A 17,494-nucleotide genomic window follows, 5' to 3' on the forward strand; every position below is an offset into this window, starting at 1 on the left:
CTGCACTCGGGCTTTCTGAGCCTGCTGACTGGGAGGAGTCGAACGCTTCCGCTTCCTCTGGAGGAGCACCTGGCCACGTCAACTGCTGACCTGGGGGTGAGCAGCCACGTGTCGTCACTGTGCCACTAGGGCTCCATAGGTGTATTTATTGACACTAATGCAACACATAGCTAGTAAGCATTTGTAGCAAATATGAGTCTTTGGGGGAGCACGTTATAAAAATCAGTTCTCTCGAGTACATTATTGATACAAAATACTGCCTAAATAATTTCAAAAATTGAGACCTTCCTGGTACATGAAAGAGATAGAAAACATGTTTTATTATTAGCACGTGTGATCAAGATTTTAACAAACATCTTACTCCTCACAACAACCCTGTGAGGTAGGTAAACCATGTTTTGGTAACTAACTAGTATTATTCCAAATAAAGTGCAAATGCTAAGAGTCTTCACAAAGAATTAACTTGACTAAGGACACTGTTTATGTATACTTCTGTTTTGTACACTTGAATCATGCAGTAAGATGGACTCTTTTAATGATTCAGGACTCAAAACTTACGCTCACAGGTTGATTCTGTCTCACAGAGGCGCTATAGGACAGAGTCGAACTGTCCCTGTGGCTTTCCACGACTGTAACTCTACCGCAGATGCCGCCTTTCTTCCAACACACCATCCACTAGCCAACTCTTACTTAAATACACGGAGACATCACTTAAATACACTGTGTAGTAAATATTTTTGTAAGTCAATTTTTATATAAAATTTTCATAGTACTTGCTCAGTTGTATTACACACGCTTATCTATTCTACCTATTCCTCAGTAAGTTATCTTAATGTGGCACCAAATGAATGTAAGATTTAATTTTCCGAGTTAGACTTCAGCAATTTGGTACATGGCAGTGAACTGCATTGTCACATAAGTCTCCTATTGCATTTAATATCAACCCCCAAACTAAGGCAGACTATGCATTGAAATGTAAACACTAAAATAGAGGCTGATCAGTTTCAAAAAGCATTCTCCCTTGAGAAACTTGCTTTTTCTTCTGAAAGGAAGATATCTCTCAGGGTGTATATAAAAAAAATAATGGTCTGATAGCTATAAAATTTTAGTGACTTACAAGGGTAAGTAAAAAGTATTGCAACAAAAATAATAGAAACTTTCATTAAACAAAAATATCAAGATGTGAAGTTACTGTTTCTCTTTAACTTTTCTCCAAGGAATTCTGAGCTCTTCAACTTACACATCAAATGGCAGTGTAAGTATGCTCAAGGGATTCAAATATTCCTTTTCAATGTTGAGTTTTGGGGAAAAAATACGGGATCAGCTGAGGGCTGTCGGGTGGATGGGATAGGGTTTCTCACAAATTCTCATTGGACAGATCTCGTAACCCTCAGAGAATAAGCAGGTGCATTGATATGACGGGGCAAGAATTCCTTGTTGCACTTTCCTAGCTCTTTTACCAGTGGAATTTATAATGTAAAACTTCTTTAAAATAAATCCGTGGCTGTCTTGTGACCTTCAGGAAAATCTATAAAACTTTATCCCTTTTTGAATCTAAAAAACCTGTCTCCACAGCCTTCTGCATTGATCTGCCTCGAATTTCACTGGCCTAGGAGATCCTCTCAGAAGCCACTGTTTGGATTGGACTTCTTTTTTAGCAGACACCCTAACAAGAATAAGACAGGTGCAATAGAGAACTTGTCTGCAGCTATCCACGGAGCATGGAGACAGGTTTGGTTTGGAATCAAACCTTGCATGTATGAACGGGAACCCTGGTCACAATACCTGTAACTTACCCTAGTGTACTGCATATCAGAACTTCATGCTTTCAATCTATCACTTACAAGAGAGGCTGCAGATGCCACTCCCAAATGTTAGGTATTTTTTCTGTCAATACAAGATTTATATGAAAAAGGAACATACCCAAACATTCATTTTGCTCAAATATACAAAGTACATTTATATTTGCTAGTCCAACATTAGCAAATATTCAGCTACTATTCTTATGGTTGATTTATATACAAAACATTTTAAAGACAATTTTCATTAAGATTTAGTGATGAGAAATGTTTAGGATAATTAAAGAATTTATTTGAAACAATAACTTTAAGATTGGAAACTAAATTAATACTTAAAATCCACCAGCAGGTTTGTAATACTTTTGAGCAACTTGCTAAAGAAATATTCCATTATTAATAATTCTAGCCCAGAAAAAACACTCTCACCTATATTTTGTCAAACTTGCAAATCAATGGGTAAAATAAACTAATCCTTCTGCACATTGTACATTCAAATCCATACCAGATCCAATAGTGCACTTTGGATTATCGTGAGGTAAGGCAAAGCAATAGATATATTTTGAACTATTATGTTTATATAAAATGAAATATTGAGTTCTATCCAGCTTTTATTTGGATATCCAAAAGGAAAAATTTAGAATTTAAAGGACAAAGTATACTCTTGGATGACAGAATCATACAAACTCTTGACACAACAATCCAAACGTTTGAGGTACATATAAATAAAAAATACAAAACTACAAGATATATTTTATTTCAACATAAGATGATTGTATAAAAATAACCCAGGAAATATAAAAAGAAATATAAACATTTTGCATAGAGCTCCTATAGAAAACATTTACCTGGGGCAAAACACCTCTGAAACTAGTATAGTTGAATTATTTCCTTGGATACCAAGTAAACCCAAAACAAGCCCTTAACCTAGGGAGCATGGGCAGGAGGGAAACAATTTAATTTAGCATCAGTCTATATTTATTTCTCTGTTGCTCGAATATAAACCAATGATGACAAGAGAAGAAACTCTGGGGGTTTATTTAACAAAATTAAATTCACATTTCTGAGGCCATCATAGTGCATCCAGTGTCCATCAATCTGGAAAGCTGCAGAATAATGATGTTCCTCTTTGTTAAATAATGTGGCACCTTCCAATAAGTACCTGTAAAGTAAATGACAAAGTGTAGCAAAAATGTTTAATACTTCATTAAGACAAATATTCCTTAAATTCTTAACCAAGGAATTTTAAACATTTGAGATGATTTGCATTCTATTTTAAAAACATATCTACCATTATAACTCATGTACTATAATTGATAATTGGGAGCAAAATGCTCAAGTTTTTTTTAAAAAACATGTTTTAAGTGAAAGTTTACACTGCAAATTAGGCTCTACTTTCTAACAATTTTTATACAAATTGTCCCATGCTATTGGTTATAATTTTTATGTGTGTCAGCAGTCTCTTTATTTCTACTATATCTCTTCTGCTTCCACTGATCCAACTTACCTTCCTCTTCTCACTTTTGCTTTTGGATAAATGTTGACCATTTGGGTCTCATATAGTTCATTTCATACTCATAGATGCTACTATTTATTTGATTAGCAAATTTATTACTTGGATTTGAAAGGTGACCTGCAAAAATAGCTTCAATTCCATGTTCAAAAGTTACTTAGGGCAATCGCCTTGCAGGTTGTTCTAGTCTTTATTGGTCTAGTAGGTATGGCTGTTTTCAGGAATTTTGTTCTGAATTTTTCTGCCATCCTGTTCAGGACCTTCTATGGTGTCCCTGATCAGTAGTGGTAACTAGTTGTTCTGGCCTCTGGTTAGAAGAAACTGGTTCATGTGGGCTATCAGTCCTATGGATTAGTTCCTTCTTTGAGCCATTGGTTTCCTTCACTCTCTTTTGCTCCACACTAGTAGAGACCAATAGTTGTATCTTAGGTGGCTGATTACAAGCTTACAAACCCCCAAACACTTCACTAAACTGGAAGGTAAAACATCTTTTAAAACTATGCTATGCCAATTGACAGGTTGTCTCCAATGAATATGATTTTAAGTCCTTTGACCCGTAAGCCAACCCCAAGAATTGTTTGAATTTGTCTAGGAAGCCTCTATAACAATGCACACCCCATATACAGTTTAAGTATGTGTACATACATGCACACGTGTGCACACACATAAATGTGCACATTCATATGCCTGCAGGTATCCCTATACATGCATTGCATTTACTCATATATGTCTTCCTATACACGTTACACATTCAAATCCATCTACATAACCATGCATATGTTTTTTGGTGATTTTACTGTTGTAAAATTGTATTACTGAAACTGTCTTTTTTGTATTTCTTAGTGATTTTATTTACTTTGGTCAAGTAATTCTGGCTTCGTTCAGTACGATCCTTTTCCCATCAACAAAAGTGACATTTGTCTATCTAGAGAGTGATTCCCTCTACCCTTCGCTCCTCCTCCCTAGTACCCATCAATGAATGTTGCTTTCTAAGTATATCTCTTCTTGACTTCTCATAATAGTGGAACTATACAACATTTGTCTTTTTGTGAATGACTTATTTCACTCAGTATAATGTCCTCCAGATTCATTCATGTTGGAAGATGTTTCACAAACTCATTATTCTTTATAGTTGCACAGTATTTCCATGGTATATACCCAGGAGCTTCAAAAAGTCTAACAAAATTCCATTATCTTTCAATTAAATTTTTTCCAGAGCTTTTTGAACCCCCCTTGGATGTACCACAGATTATGCTTTCATTCACTGACAGACACTTAGTTGTTTCTATCTTTTTGCCACTGTGAATCATGCAGCAATGAATATAAGAGCTATCTAGGAGCGATATTGCTATATATATAGATGTGTATATATGGCAGTGTTTAGTTTTGATTTATGCGTCGTTTGACCTCTCGACTGCTACTTCCATGAGCAATCATTATGGATACAAGTAAGATGAAATCCTTGACAACTTCAATCTTTTCTCCATTTACCAGCACATGTCTGTCAAGTTTGTCATGCTGTGTTGACTTGTGTATTGCTGTGATGCTGGAAGCTCTGTCACTGGTATTTCAAATGCCATCAAGGTCACTCAAAGTCAACAGGTTTCAGCAGAACTTCCAGACTTAATAACAGACTATGAAGAAAGAATAGGTTGTCTACTTCTGAGGAATTAGTCACTGAAAACTTAATGGACAGAATCTTCTCATGTGTTTGTTGAATACCTGACTGTCCTTGCTGATTAAGTATCTGTTTATACCCTTTACTCATATTTTAAAAATTGGATGATCTTTTTGCTGTTAGACTTTTATCAGATACATCTTTGCCAAATATTTTTCCCAGTCATAGGTTCTCTTTTTACTCTCTTGATAAAGTTTTTTGATGAGGACAATATTTAATTTCTAGAAGGTTGCAGTTATCTAGTTTGTCTTGTCATTAGTGTGTTTTTAGTTTGATAAACTGTTTAGGTTAAAGAGTAGGTTCCCTAATTTTGCTTCTATGTTATCTTCTGGGAGTTTAAGTGCTTTAACTTTTAGGCTTTCGGGCATTTTAAGTTAGCGTTTATACATGTATGAGGTATGGATCCTGATTCATTTGTCTGCATGTGGACATCCAGTTCTGCCCACATCATTTTTAAAAGAGAATGTTTACTCCCTGTCAAATAGACTTTGATTTTTTGTTGAGGATCAGCTGTCCGAAGCTCTACTGCTGTTCTCATTTTCATGTTACTGGTCTATGTGTTTGCTATTGCATCAATACCATGCTCTTTTTCTTTTTAATTCCGTGGGAGTTCCCCAACAGTTTATTTCTTATTAGACACTGGAAATGCTGTAGCTCTACAGAGAGGCTGTTAAATTTGTTTGGCACAAAAACTCTCCATTTTTTCCTATTTTAAAGTAATAGTGGTGGGAGTAGTGGGCTGGTGGAGGAAAGGGGGGGCACTGGTAGTGGTCCTACTGCTGGTAATGGAAGTGCTAGTGACATCACACTTTAAAGACTACGATGTGCTTGACCCAAGCCCTGGTATTTTGTCACCTCACTTGCATGTAAATGCTGGACAATGAGTAGGAAACACTAAAAAAAAATCAATGCCTTTGAATTATAGTGCTCAGAGAGAATATCAGGCTGTTTTGATTAATATGGCTATATATGAAGTTTTGAGATCAGGAAGTGTAAGGCCTTCCTTCTACTTTGTTCTTTAATAGTGCTTCAACTATTTATTTCTTTATAAAATTTTAATTAGTTTATTTCATTAATGAATGTTGTTGGGATTTGGATCATGATTGTATTATATTTATAAAGCACTTTTGGTAGTACTGACAGTTTCATACAGTTCTCTTCCAATCCATATAATGGAATGTTTTCCTGTTTATGAGTATCTCTTACTTTCTTGCAGCAGTGTTTTGTAATTTTCCTTACATATGGCTTTTATGTCCCTAGTTAGGTTTATTCCTTTTGAGGGCTATTGTAAATTATATTGTTTTCTTGATATCCTTTTTAGTGTTCCTTAGTGAGGAACCCAAATGATTTTTGTGTGTTGATCTTGTATGCTGTCAGTTTGCTGAATTCTTCTATTAGTTCCAGCACAGTTTTTCATAATATTGTTATGATCCATTTTATCTTAGGTTATTGCTGTAATGTCATGTCATCTCTCATTTTGCTATTTGCATCTCCTCATTTTTCCCTTTGTCAATGGCCAAAGACTTGTCAATTGCATTGCTTTTTCTCAAAGAACCACTGCCTAGTTTTGATCCTATTACGTTTGTTTTCTAGTTCTCTTACTTCTGCCGCGACCTGTACTATTTTTTCTTCTAGTGACTGTGGACTCCTTGTGCTCCTCCTTTTCTGTTGTTCAGGAGGTAGGTTAAGCTGTTGATTTCAATCCTTTCTTGTTGGATGTGTGCTTTTACTTCTATAAATTCTATAAGCACTGGTTTTGCTATTTCCTCAAGGTTTGCTATTTTGTGTTCCATTCTCATTTGAACCTAGGAATTTAAATTTTTTTATTTTTAATTTCTTCTGCTACACAGTTGTATATAAGGTGTTAATCCGTTTCCATTTACTTAATTCCCCACTGGATCTATTATTTATTTCTAGCTTTATAGTGTTATGATCAGAAAAGATGCTTTGCATTATCCCAATATTTTTGAGTTTATTGATGCTTGCTTGGTGGGCTAAAATTATAGTATATACTGAATTATTTATTCTTCAGTGTTCTGCTGGTGGGTTGTGTGTTCTGTTTATTTTTGATGTGGTCACAATGGCTGATTGTGCTTGGATCTTCTTTATTTTTGTTGTTTCTGTCTAGCTCTTCTGTACATCACTGAAGTGGTGTGTTAAAGATTCCTACTATTATGATAGAATTAGCTATTTTCTCTTTAATTCTGTTGTTTGTTTTATATATTTGGGTGTTCTTGTAGGGTGTACTAATATTTTATTACAATTCTGTTCTCTGGGTGAACAGAGATTATATAATGCCCCCTTTTGTCTCTTATAGTGGGTTTTGCCTTTAAATCTACTGTATCAGAGATGGTTTTTTTTCCCCTCTGTGGAGACCATTCAAAATTTCCAGTGCCGACTATATTTCAAATCGTCACAGCGGGGTATTGGGAAAAGCTTTCAATTAGCAAAAATCGTGCCTTGGGTAAACCTCATTGGCTACAATATTGCCACTGTGCAAAGCTTTTATCAGAGATTATTACTGCCACTTTTTCCCCCCTACCTGTTTATGGCTTTGTGTCTGAGGCGTGTTTTATGCCAAAATATTGATGGGTTGTCATCTTTTTATCTTTTCTGCCACTGTGTCTCTTGATTGGAGCATTTAGGACATTTACATTCAGTTTGATTATGAATATGTATGAATTTATTGCTGCCATCTGTGTTTGTGTGATATCAATGGTTTGTTTTACTTAATATCTTGAGCTGAGTTTTTTTTATGAATTATTTTGCTTGTGTCCTTTGTTGTTGCTAAATTTGTATTTGCTGAGTCTTTCTCGTTTTCTTCTTTATTTTGGTATGGACATATCGTGATTTTCTTTGGGTTATCCTAAAATTTACCTTTATTGTCATAAGTTTATAGCTGTCGGTTAGATTTTGTTATCATCATGGCTTCCTCTCCATATACAAGTTAAATGTTGCAACAATCATTTCCTATTTCTGCCCTGGAGTTGTCATTGTCTACAGATTGAGCCCTTTGGTTCCGCTTTCAGTGGTGTAGCTCTACTTTGCTTCTGAATATTCTCTATCCAGGCTGGTTGGGGCATCGCTACCGTATGTGTCTTCATTTAAGGCAATTGTCTGATGTTTCTCTGTCCAGGACTCCATTGAATATTTCTTGTAAGGTTAGTCTGGTCTTCACAAATTCCTTTAATTTTTGTTTCTGAAAATGTCCTAGTTTACCAGAGTACTTGAAAGACAATGTTGTTGTATATATGATTTTGTCCTATAGCATCACTGTGAGCTGGAACAGACTCAAAATGGTAGTGAGTCTGGGTTTTTTCCCCCAACAGTTTTACTAACATATGATTCATATATCATTACAATTCAGTAGTTCAATCACATCAATGTTATTTTTTTCTGTGTTTTGGGATATGAAAGCCAGGATTGATGAACCTATAGGGACAGCAAGTAGCTTAAGGGTTTGGGGGGAGGTTTAGTGGTGGTGAGTGCAGGTGGGGTGGGTGTGTGGGTATAAAGGAGATGATGTCAAGGAGTCCATGTACAAAAAGAATGTCTGGAAACGGATTGTGGTAGCAATTGTACAATTCTGCTTGATGTGACTGAACTATGGAATGATTTATGTATCAATGCCCAATTAATAATCAATTAAAAAGAGAGTTGTACAATCATCATCACCACAATCAGTTTTACAACATTTTCTTCATTCTTGTACTCATCATTATTAGCTCTCCATCTTACCCTAATCTCCCCTTGCATAACCCCCAAGGGATTTATTAATCCAGTTACTGTCTCTATAGATTTACCTATCCTGGCTTTCACATAGAGAGAAACTTTAAAAACAAAAATAAAAAGAATATCAAAGTAAAACACATAAAAACTTCAAACAGAAAGAATAAAATATTAAAAACTAGAACAAATTTAAATAGAACATGAGAGATCAAACGATAGGGTGCTAAATTCTAACACTTTCATCTGAAACAATCCACTTTCCAATACATTCTGCATGATAGCAAGGCTATACACATCCCTGGTCCATGGTTAGAGGGAACTCACAAGGGGCTTAATCCATGTATATTTCACTTTGACTTTTTTTTTTTAACTGAAACAGCTTAACAGGGATCAAAAGGGAGATGAAGTGATAATACATTTTAACCTAACTAACTATGTCATCCATAATTGACTTTACAATGCTCCCTGTCTGATGACAGGGCTATTCCCATTCCTCAACTCTCATGAAAGGGGATTCACCAGATAATTAATCCATGTATGGACCCTCCAAATGGATTTTGGACTTCTATTGTCATCCACAGTCTTCTGCAAACCAGGTGTTCACAATTTAAGCTCTGATACCATCCCTTCCTTCAGATTTGGATTTTATTTTTTACAACCCTTGGATCACACAGACTGGTGTGCTTCTTCCAAGTGGACATAGTTGATGCCTCACTTAGATGGCTGCTTGTTTGAAAACAAGCCTTTAAGACTCTAGATGCTATTCATCCTCATAGGCAGGCACCATCTAGTTTCTTCGTCACACTTTGCTATAGCACCCATATCTTCAGTAATCTCTTCATGAGATCGAGCATCAAGCAAGGCCATGTCATAAGAACAAATTCTTCTTAGACCAAGACTACAATTAAGTGAAAATCCAAAATATATTCATACATCTATGGTTTATACATGTCTGTGGTTCACTTTAGAGACATCATTGTCATTTTATGTTAGAGAACATTATCAGTAACCTCCCCGGGGCATCATTTCCGGCAGTATGTTTAGTTCTGGATGATTCTTAGTTGGCAATTCTTTTCTTTCAGGGTATTGTATATGCCATCCACTGCCTTCTTGCCTATAAGATTTATGCCAAGAAATCAGAGTTTAGTGTGATTTTGTAGGTGTTATCTCATTTTTCTTCAGCTACTCAACTAATTTTTTGTCTAGTTTTGGAAATTTCATGATGATCTGTTTTGGGGATTTTCTTTGGGATTTTTTATAGGGGTTATAGAATTGCTTAAATAGAAACCTTCTTGTCTTTCAAAGTATTAGGGAAGTTCTCTTTCAGTTAGGCTTCTACAATTCTCTGGGCTCGACCCCCACTTCCTATTCTAGAATTCCACGTATGTATAAATTATGCCTCTTGACTTATCCCATGTTACTTTTAGGTTTTCTTCATTCTTTTTCTGATTGTTCCTCAAACAATTAGTATAAGGAGTTTGTCTTCTATTTCATTCTTTCTTCAAGAATTTGTATTTTTTACAGCTGCATTCTTTAACAGATTGATTTATAATCTATATAGTTCTATTATGGTCCCTAGGTAGTGCTAAGGGTTTGTGCTAGACTGCTAACCAAAGGACCAGCAATTCAAACTGACCCCCCACCCCACCAGTAACAAGGAAAAAAGGTCTGGTGATAGGCTTCCATTAAGATTATTAGCCTAGAAAATCCTACTGGATAGAGTGTAACTGTTCATCCAATACTTAACCCACTGTATCACCAGGAACACTGTAACAATAATTGTTTTATTGACAAAAGAGAAAATACACAGAAACACCTTTAAAGGCACAAAGTTTAAAGAATCCTTTGTCTTAATTTGTATGTATATATTTTATATCCACACTGATAACAACATGTTTAAATGATGACCTCCTATATAGCATATATACCATATACTACTTTGATTTGTAAAAAATACCCAGTATTGATTGACTGTTTACTTTTATGTGCTGAGTCTTATGATAATCACTTTACATGTGCAATATAATTAAATCCTCAGAATAATGGAACTAAGTATCTACTATTATCTTTCTTTTATAGGTAAGAAAACTGAGGTGGCACATTGAGTAGGTTATTGGCCCCAGAACGAACAGCTTATAAAATGAGTTGGTATATCAACTTAATTCTGTCTACTTCACTTTCCAAGCATTTAACCATTATTCATACTGTCATTTCCTGACTTCTCATCATAGATTCTGGTCCTATTCAGAATACATGAATTTAGAGACAACTACATGTCTTTAACAATATCTTTTTTAAGGGTTAGTCAAAATCATGATAGAAGAGCAGGAAAAATGTTACATTAATTTTAACAAGGATAAAAACACTTACTTGTGATCTGATAAGTCCAAGTAATAGGGTACATATGCCAGATCTTCAGATTTCCAGTGCTGCATATTTAAGACAACAAAAGGGGGTGCCCCATGGCAGAAAACTCGTTGGGAAAATTCTCTTAAGCCACCACACCTAAAATGGAAAATAGGCATGAACATTACTACAATTGGGACAAAGCTGCCTCTCAGTACTTCTAGATTATCTTTATGACTTTAATTCCCCAGAAATTAAACTCATAAAGGTAAATTTATAATGTAAATAGGTACACATAATTCTCTATTATAGTTATTGCAATGGCTTGGCTACTTATTACTCAATCTACCTATTCCCAGGAGGCCCTGGTGGCTCAGTGATGAAACTTCACCACTACACTATTTTCACTGCTGCAGGAGAATGATTTGGCGGTGTGCTTCTGTTCAGATTTAAAGCTTTGGAAACCCTAAGGGGAAATTCTATTTTGTTCTCTAGGGTCACAAGACCTGAAATTTACTCTATAGCAATGGGTTTAGTTTTGTTTGGTTTCTCCCTATTCCCAGTTTATAAATTGTAAGATTACTAGAAATGTACTTTTAAACTCTATGAAACCATTTATGAGCTTATAATAGCATACTGTCTGCTAAACTAATAAAAAAGCTTTTTTTTCTTCCATTCTCTCTTAGCTGATTTAAATAAGGAATAATGAGAGGGGAATTCAATGACTCATATTTACTGGTTAAAATCCCCTCATGCTTCCTTTGTCAGTACAATCTTCAACTAGCATGAAGCAAACGATCTTATCAGAATACAACAAAGAAAACTATACAGTAAAATCTCGATTAACCGGAATGCTCTGGGCATGATATTCTGGTTAACAAGCATTTACTGAATAAACTAAGTTAACCAGAAAATAATTTCTGTTTCACTATTTGTTACTAAAAATGTTTCTAAAATACATTAATTTGCTTTCTGAAGTTAGTACGTACAATTAACTTGAATATAGTTTAAATCTTCTCTTCTTTTATAATTAATTAGTTATAAGATCATCCTTCTACCTAAATACTCATTGTACAATGTTGTAGATACAGAAACTGTTAAGGTACTGGGTTGAATAGGTTTTGCCCCTCTGGACTTTTTGTTTTACTTTGTTAAATTTTTTGGTTGTCATTTACCTCTTTCTCCTAAATGTGGAGTGCAGAAAAAAATCCAGTTAATTGAGGGTCCCGATTAGCTGCGTTCCGGTTAACCAAGGTTTTATTGTACCTACTCAGCGGTGGGGGAAAAAAAGAAAAGGCATTTGGCTTTTTATTCATCAATTAGCTGTAGTATTTACTCTATATACTGTATTTGATATGACAACATAGCACAAAATGGTCATATTAAACTATAAGATGCCAAAGAAAACTTCCTGAAATCCTATGAGCAGTTATTTCTTAATAATATTAAGGAGTATATCAGGGCAGGCCTCTTTATAACGCAAAAATACTTTCCTTTAATGTCTGCCTGTCATATACTCACCCACGCTCTTCACACAGTTCAATCTTGGAGCAGAATAACTCATCCACAGCCAGTCGTATCAAGTTTCCATGTGGAATTTCTTGGGGAGGACTATAATTACAAAATGCATGTTAAGAATCGCTTCAGCATTGTACAGGTTAATATATTATTAGGATAAAAAATTTTTACAAATCAATCCATTATTAGAAAAATGAAGTGTATAAAGTATGATCTCTATTATTCATTTCTGTACTTCCTACGGATAGTACAGAAACCAGCTAAATTCAATAAATGTGAATGCATGATACAGTTCAAAAAACATTAAATCTTTCTGTAAACTCATCTTGAAAGATGCAGGTATGGTTAGTTTAAAAAATTTTAAAGCCTTCAAGAAATGTAATCTAGGACTCAGTCAAGAGAGCAGCTCATTAGTAACTTGACTAAATACAAGTTGCTTATGCTTGGCCTCAATTACTCATCTGTTAAACATTTTTTGTTTTCTTTCCCTTAACTAGTTTAGAAGCCCTGGTGCTTTGTGGGCTAGGCATTGGGCTGCTAACTGCAAAATCAGCAGTACTAACCTACTAGCACCTCCTCAGGACAAAGATGAGGCTGTCTACAGCCTCAGAAACCCTGTAGATTAGGGTGGCTATGAGCCAGAGTAGACTCATTGGCAGTGGGTTTGATTTTGAGGTAAAGTATTACAGAAGTTCTTTTATTTATTTTTGTGTTGTTTTTAAAATTTAATCCTTTTTTGGGGGGAGTGCTTACAGATACCATAAACAATCCATAGTTCAATCACATCAATCAGTATTGTACAATTGCTACCACAACCAGTTTCAATACATTTTTTTTCTTCTTGAACTCCTTGATATCAGCTCCCCAATTTCCCTCCCTCCCCCACAGATTTTCTTTTAAATATAGGATTAAATTAAAGACAAAGGTTTAAGGTTAGAGTACACTCCAAATATTTTAAGCATTTAAGAAAAGCATAAAGCTCTTTGGTGGTACAGTTGTTAAAGCATTTAGCTGCTAACCAAAATGTCAGCAGTTTGAATCCACCAGACAGTTGGTGGGAGAAAGATGTTACAGTGAGCTCCAGAAATAGTACAGCCTTGGAAACTCTATGGAGTACGTCTACTTTGTTCACTAGAGTTTTAATGAACTCAACTGCAGTATGTAAGATAAGCATAAATTATTATTAATTTATGTAAATATTTCATTATATAGTTTTAAGAGATATACAAAGGGACTTTTAATAACAAGATGCATTTCTGAAGCCTTTTTCAGTCCATTAGGAGCTAAGAGAACCTTTCCATCTGTACAGATTTCAAATTAGCGTTATATCAACAATACAACTTATTTCAGGTAATATATTAAATACACAACATCATTTTACTACTATACATCAATAATTAACAATTATAAATAACCAGAAAAATGGTCAGATCTTTAATGGGCAGGACTTACTAGTTTTGATCTCTTCTACTAAGGAATTTCTGATATTTAAATTGGCAAAGCATTTGGGCAGGAGGTTCAATGAAAAGCTACAGCTAAGGATATATGAAATGGCAGTATAAAATGGTTCAATTTCTGATTCAATTCATGAGAGCACACTGAGAAATTATATTCTTTTTCCATTTGTTAGCAGAAAATAGAGTATTTACTTAAGACTACATATATATTTTAAAATTATTAATTAGGAGTTAATACATGTAGCATATCATTCTATAGTTCAATCAAGTCAAGCAGAACTGTACAGTTGCTACCACAATTAGTTTCCAAACATTCTTTTTCTTCCTGGACTCCTTGGCATCATCTCTCTTTTACCCCTCACCCCTCTACCACTTTACCCGCCCCCTCCCCAAACCTTAATTCTACTTGCTGTCCTTATAGGTTCATCAGTCCTAAGTTTCATATACCTCCAAACAGAAAAACATGTAACTTCAAGAGGGTGACCTCCGAAGACCTAACACCTCTGACATATACCCGAATATGAATGAACAAAAACAAAACTACAGAACATGTTGAAAACCAGATCAGGTCCAGCTTGCACCATAGGGGGATCTACCGACAAAGTTTTAACTGTTCAGGTCATATTTATGCCTTTGATCTTCTACACTCACCTCTCCAAGGCACTCTGTTTAGTCACCTCTTTCTTCTCAGCACTCAATTGTGAACAGAGGGAGTTTATGAAGGCTTGTTTCCTCCCTGGTTCCCCCAAATGAAATGACATCCATAGTTTTCTACAAACTGGATTCTCACAATTTAGGTTCTGATACTAATCCCTCCTTCAATTTCAGATTATATGATTTACAATTATTGGTGACTGATAATGGTGTGCTTCTTCCATATGAACTTAGTTGACATCTTGCTTCGATGGCTGCTTATTTGGAGACAAGCCTTAAGGCCCAGATGCTATTTTATCTGATAGCTAACCACCATCTAATTTCTTATGTACACATTTTAGTACAATTTTAATAAAAATGTTATGTCAGATGGAACTTGAAATTCATTAAAGATTTTAAAAGAGGCTCCAAAAATAAGCTCACTGCCATTGAGTCAATTCTGAATTCCCGTGACCCCGTAAGACAGAGCAGAATTGCCTCTGTAGGTTTCTGAGACTGTAAAGTCTCACCTTTCTTCTAAGGAGCAAGCAGCCCAACCTATAACCTACTACACTACCAGGGCTCCACAGGAAATTAATAATAATATATAACAACTTCTAAGATAAATAAGCAGATACAGCAGCTGTTTTCAACCTGTGGGTCGTGACCCCTCTGGGGGTCGAACAACCCTTTCACAGGAGTCACCCGATTCATAACAGTAGCAAAATTACAGTTATGAAGTAGCAATGAAAATAATTTTACGGTTGGGAGGTCACCACATAATGAACTGTATTAAAGGGTCGCGGCATTAAGAAGGTTGAGAACCACTGAGATACAGGAAAATGACCAAAGCGCATTTCAGATAATAAAAAGGCACCGAATGAGTAAAATATTTTAAGCTTACCATGAGTAGCATATATCAAATTGGAGATGCTATAAGGGAATGTGAATCAAATAGATTATATGCTCTATATTTCAAATGGGAGCATTCTTTTAGACTATTCTGGACTATAAGCTCAAATATTCTTTCTGACAATGTGTATGGTCTATTTTTCTGTCCTTTTTCTCTTTTGATAGTAATAATCTCCTTTCAAACTCATCTCTTAAGTGCTTTGTTTCCTAAGCCTCTACTATAGAGCCCTGGTGATGTAGTGGGCTACACATGGGAGTTGCTAACCACAGCTGCTACTCCTATAAAGATTCAATGTATTTATTCAAAGTATTGGAAACCCAAACAGGTAGTTCTACCCTGTCCTACAAGGGGCACTACGAGAGGGAATTGAAAGCTGTCAGTCTGTTTGCTTTTCAGCTCTCCACTAGGGTTTCCCAGATTGGGCTCTCTCCTTATCATTTCTCAACAGAAAGGCAGAAATAGTCTATTCTTAGTATAAAAGTGTCTCAGATCGCCATCCTCATTAGGTATTATGATTCCAAGATCGAGGTTTTCAACTGTGCTCTGGCAGTGACATGAAGGGCTGGCTGTGTTCAATCTTTTTATTCCTGTGCAATTAGCCTACCAAGTTTTTCGCGTGAGGAGCTTCGTACCTGAGTGCAGTTACTTTATAAGTAATAGATCCACAAGTTCTGCTACACAAGTAGTAATCATAGAGGGGTGTGTGTGTTTAAGGTATCACTTGTTTTATTTTTTAAAAGCATACTCCCATTTTTGCTGAAAAGTGGCAGAGGAGACTTGATAAGCAACTTACTTTATAATAATTATGTGCTGCTGATCTTCCTGTACTCGAGTTGGGCATCGCCAGTTGGAACAGTAGCTCTCTTGAATGGTAGACATGAGATTATCAAGATTTCTTGTAAAATTATCATGCTCATTCCCAAACAAATCAATTATTAATGAAGCTTTATGAACTTCAGATTTGTATTGCTGTTTTTCCATCTTGTCCCAAATCCAAAGGAGCTTCACAGTTGTGAAACTGTAGGTGTCCATTAAATAAAGAAAACAGTCTACAAACTCTCTACCTAAATGAAGAGAGAGTTCCCTGGGGAAATTTTCATTTTCATTAAGAATGACATACAGTAACATCAAGAAGCCATCTATGGTGCAGGTATTTTTCAGTCTTATTTCAACATAGAGTGGTGTACAGGATACTGCTTTTCGGCCAGCTTTGATAGTAAAAACACCTCCCCAAGGAAGAACAGGCCTCCAAAATGAGCGATCTTGATTATAGTTATTTTTAATTGATGCTTTGATCTCTTCAAACAGTGTCTTCATCCTGAATTTTAAAATAAAACACATTAACTTGTGACTATGAATGTTATAAATGGGTGAAAAGTTTAAATGAACATAAAGCTATCTAAAGATTTAAACTAAATTTATTTACATATCCTCTGAAAGTAACAACATTTTTTTCTTCAAACAACTCATTTTTTGGGCAGTCCGTATGGGGCACACCATTTTAGAAACTGCAAACTTTTTGAGAATGGTCATCTGATGGACCATTAGTTGTTAGGATATAGGAAAAGCATGTAGTAAAAATCCTACACAAAAACAAACTTAGAGATATGAACTAAATTTGGTTAGGTGTACTCCTAATGTTAACCTCTTCACCCCAAAACATATGCTATACCTTATTTTCTGGCTAAAGGGCTCCTATTTAAGAAACTGAGAATATTATAATCCTTACTTGGAGAACAGACCAATGGCCATTTACTATATTTATATTAGTTATACTACACATTTTATGGGTGGTATAACTAATTCTGGCATTTAACTTTGAAAGTAATTGTGAGAACTTAACTGAATAGTAGCATCCATAATACAAAAAGCACTTGTACTGACTTTGGAACTTGCACTTATTAAGCATGG

The 17,494-nt window shown here is 35.3% G+C and overlaps 1 protein-coding gene and 1 non-coding gene across 2 annotated transcripts; both read right to left on the bottom strand.

The window, feature by feature from the left end:
- Window positions 1-292: 292 nt before the first annotated feature.
- Window positions 293-16,909, bottom strand: CUNH14orf28 (chromosome unknown C14orf28 homolog). The gene is made up of 4 exons (XM_004698556.2): window positions 16,377-16,909; window positions 12,584-12,673; window positions 11,087-11,221; window positions 293-2,958 (listed from the first exon to the last, which is right to left on the bottom strand). The coding sequence occupies exons 1-4, from the start codon at window positions 16,898-16,900 to the stop codon at window positions 2,775-2,777; spliced, it is 933 nt and encodes a 310-aa protein (XP_004698613.1). The 5' UTR covers window positions 16,901-16,909; the 3' UTR covers window positions 293-2,774.
- On the bottom strand, window positions 7,352-7,491 carry LOC115868799. The gene has a single exon (XR_004045778.1). It is a non-coding gene; the product is annotated as a U4 spliceosomal RNA (small nuclear RNA).
- Window positions 16,910-17,494: the final 585 nt, after the last annotated feature.

This window comes from Echinops telfairi, unplaced genomic scaffold (genome assembly GCF_000313985.2).
Source record: "Echinops telfairi isolate 266 unplaced genomic scaffold, ASM31398v2 ScPeMD7_18;HRSCAF=68, whole genome shotgun sequence".
Lineage (NCBI taxonomy): Eukaryota > Metazoa > Chordata > Mammalia > Afrosoricida > Tenrecidae > Echinops > Echinops telfairi.

Coding starts and splice junctions, on each gene's coding strand:
- CUNH14orf28 (XM_004698556.2), bottom strand. CDS start 16,900: ATGAAGACACTGTTTGAAGAGATCAAAGCATCAATTAAAAATAACTAT. Junction 11,222..12,583: donor GAACTGTGTGAAGAGCGTGG/GTGAGTATATGA, acceptor TTTCCATTTTAG/GTGTGGTGGCTTAAGAGAAT. Junction 2,959..11,086: donor TTGGACTTATCAGATCACAA/GTAAGTGTTTTT, acceptor TTTACTTTACAG/GTACTTATTGGAAGGTGCCA.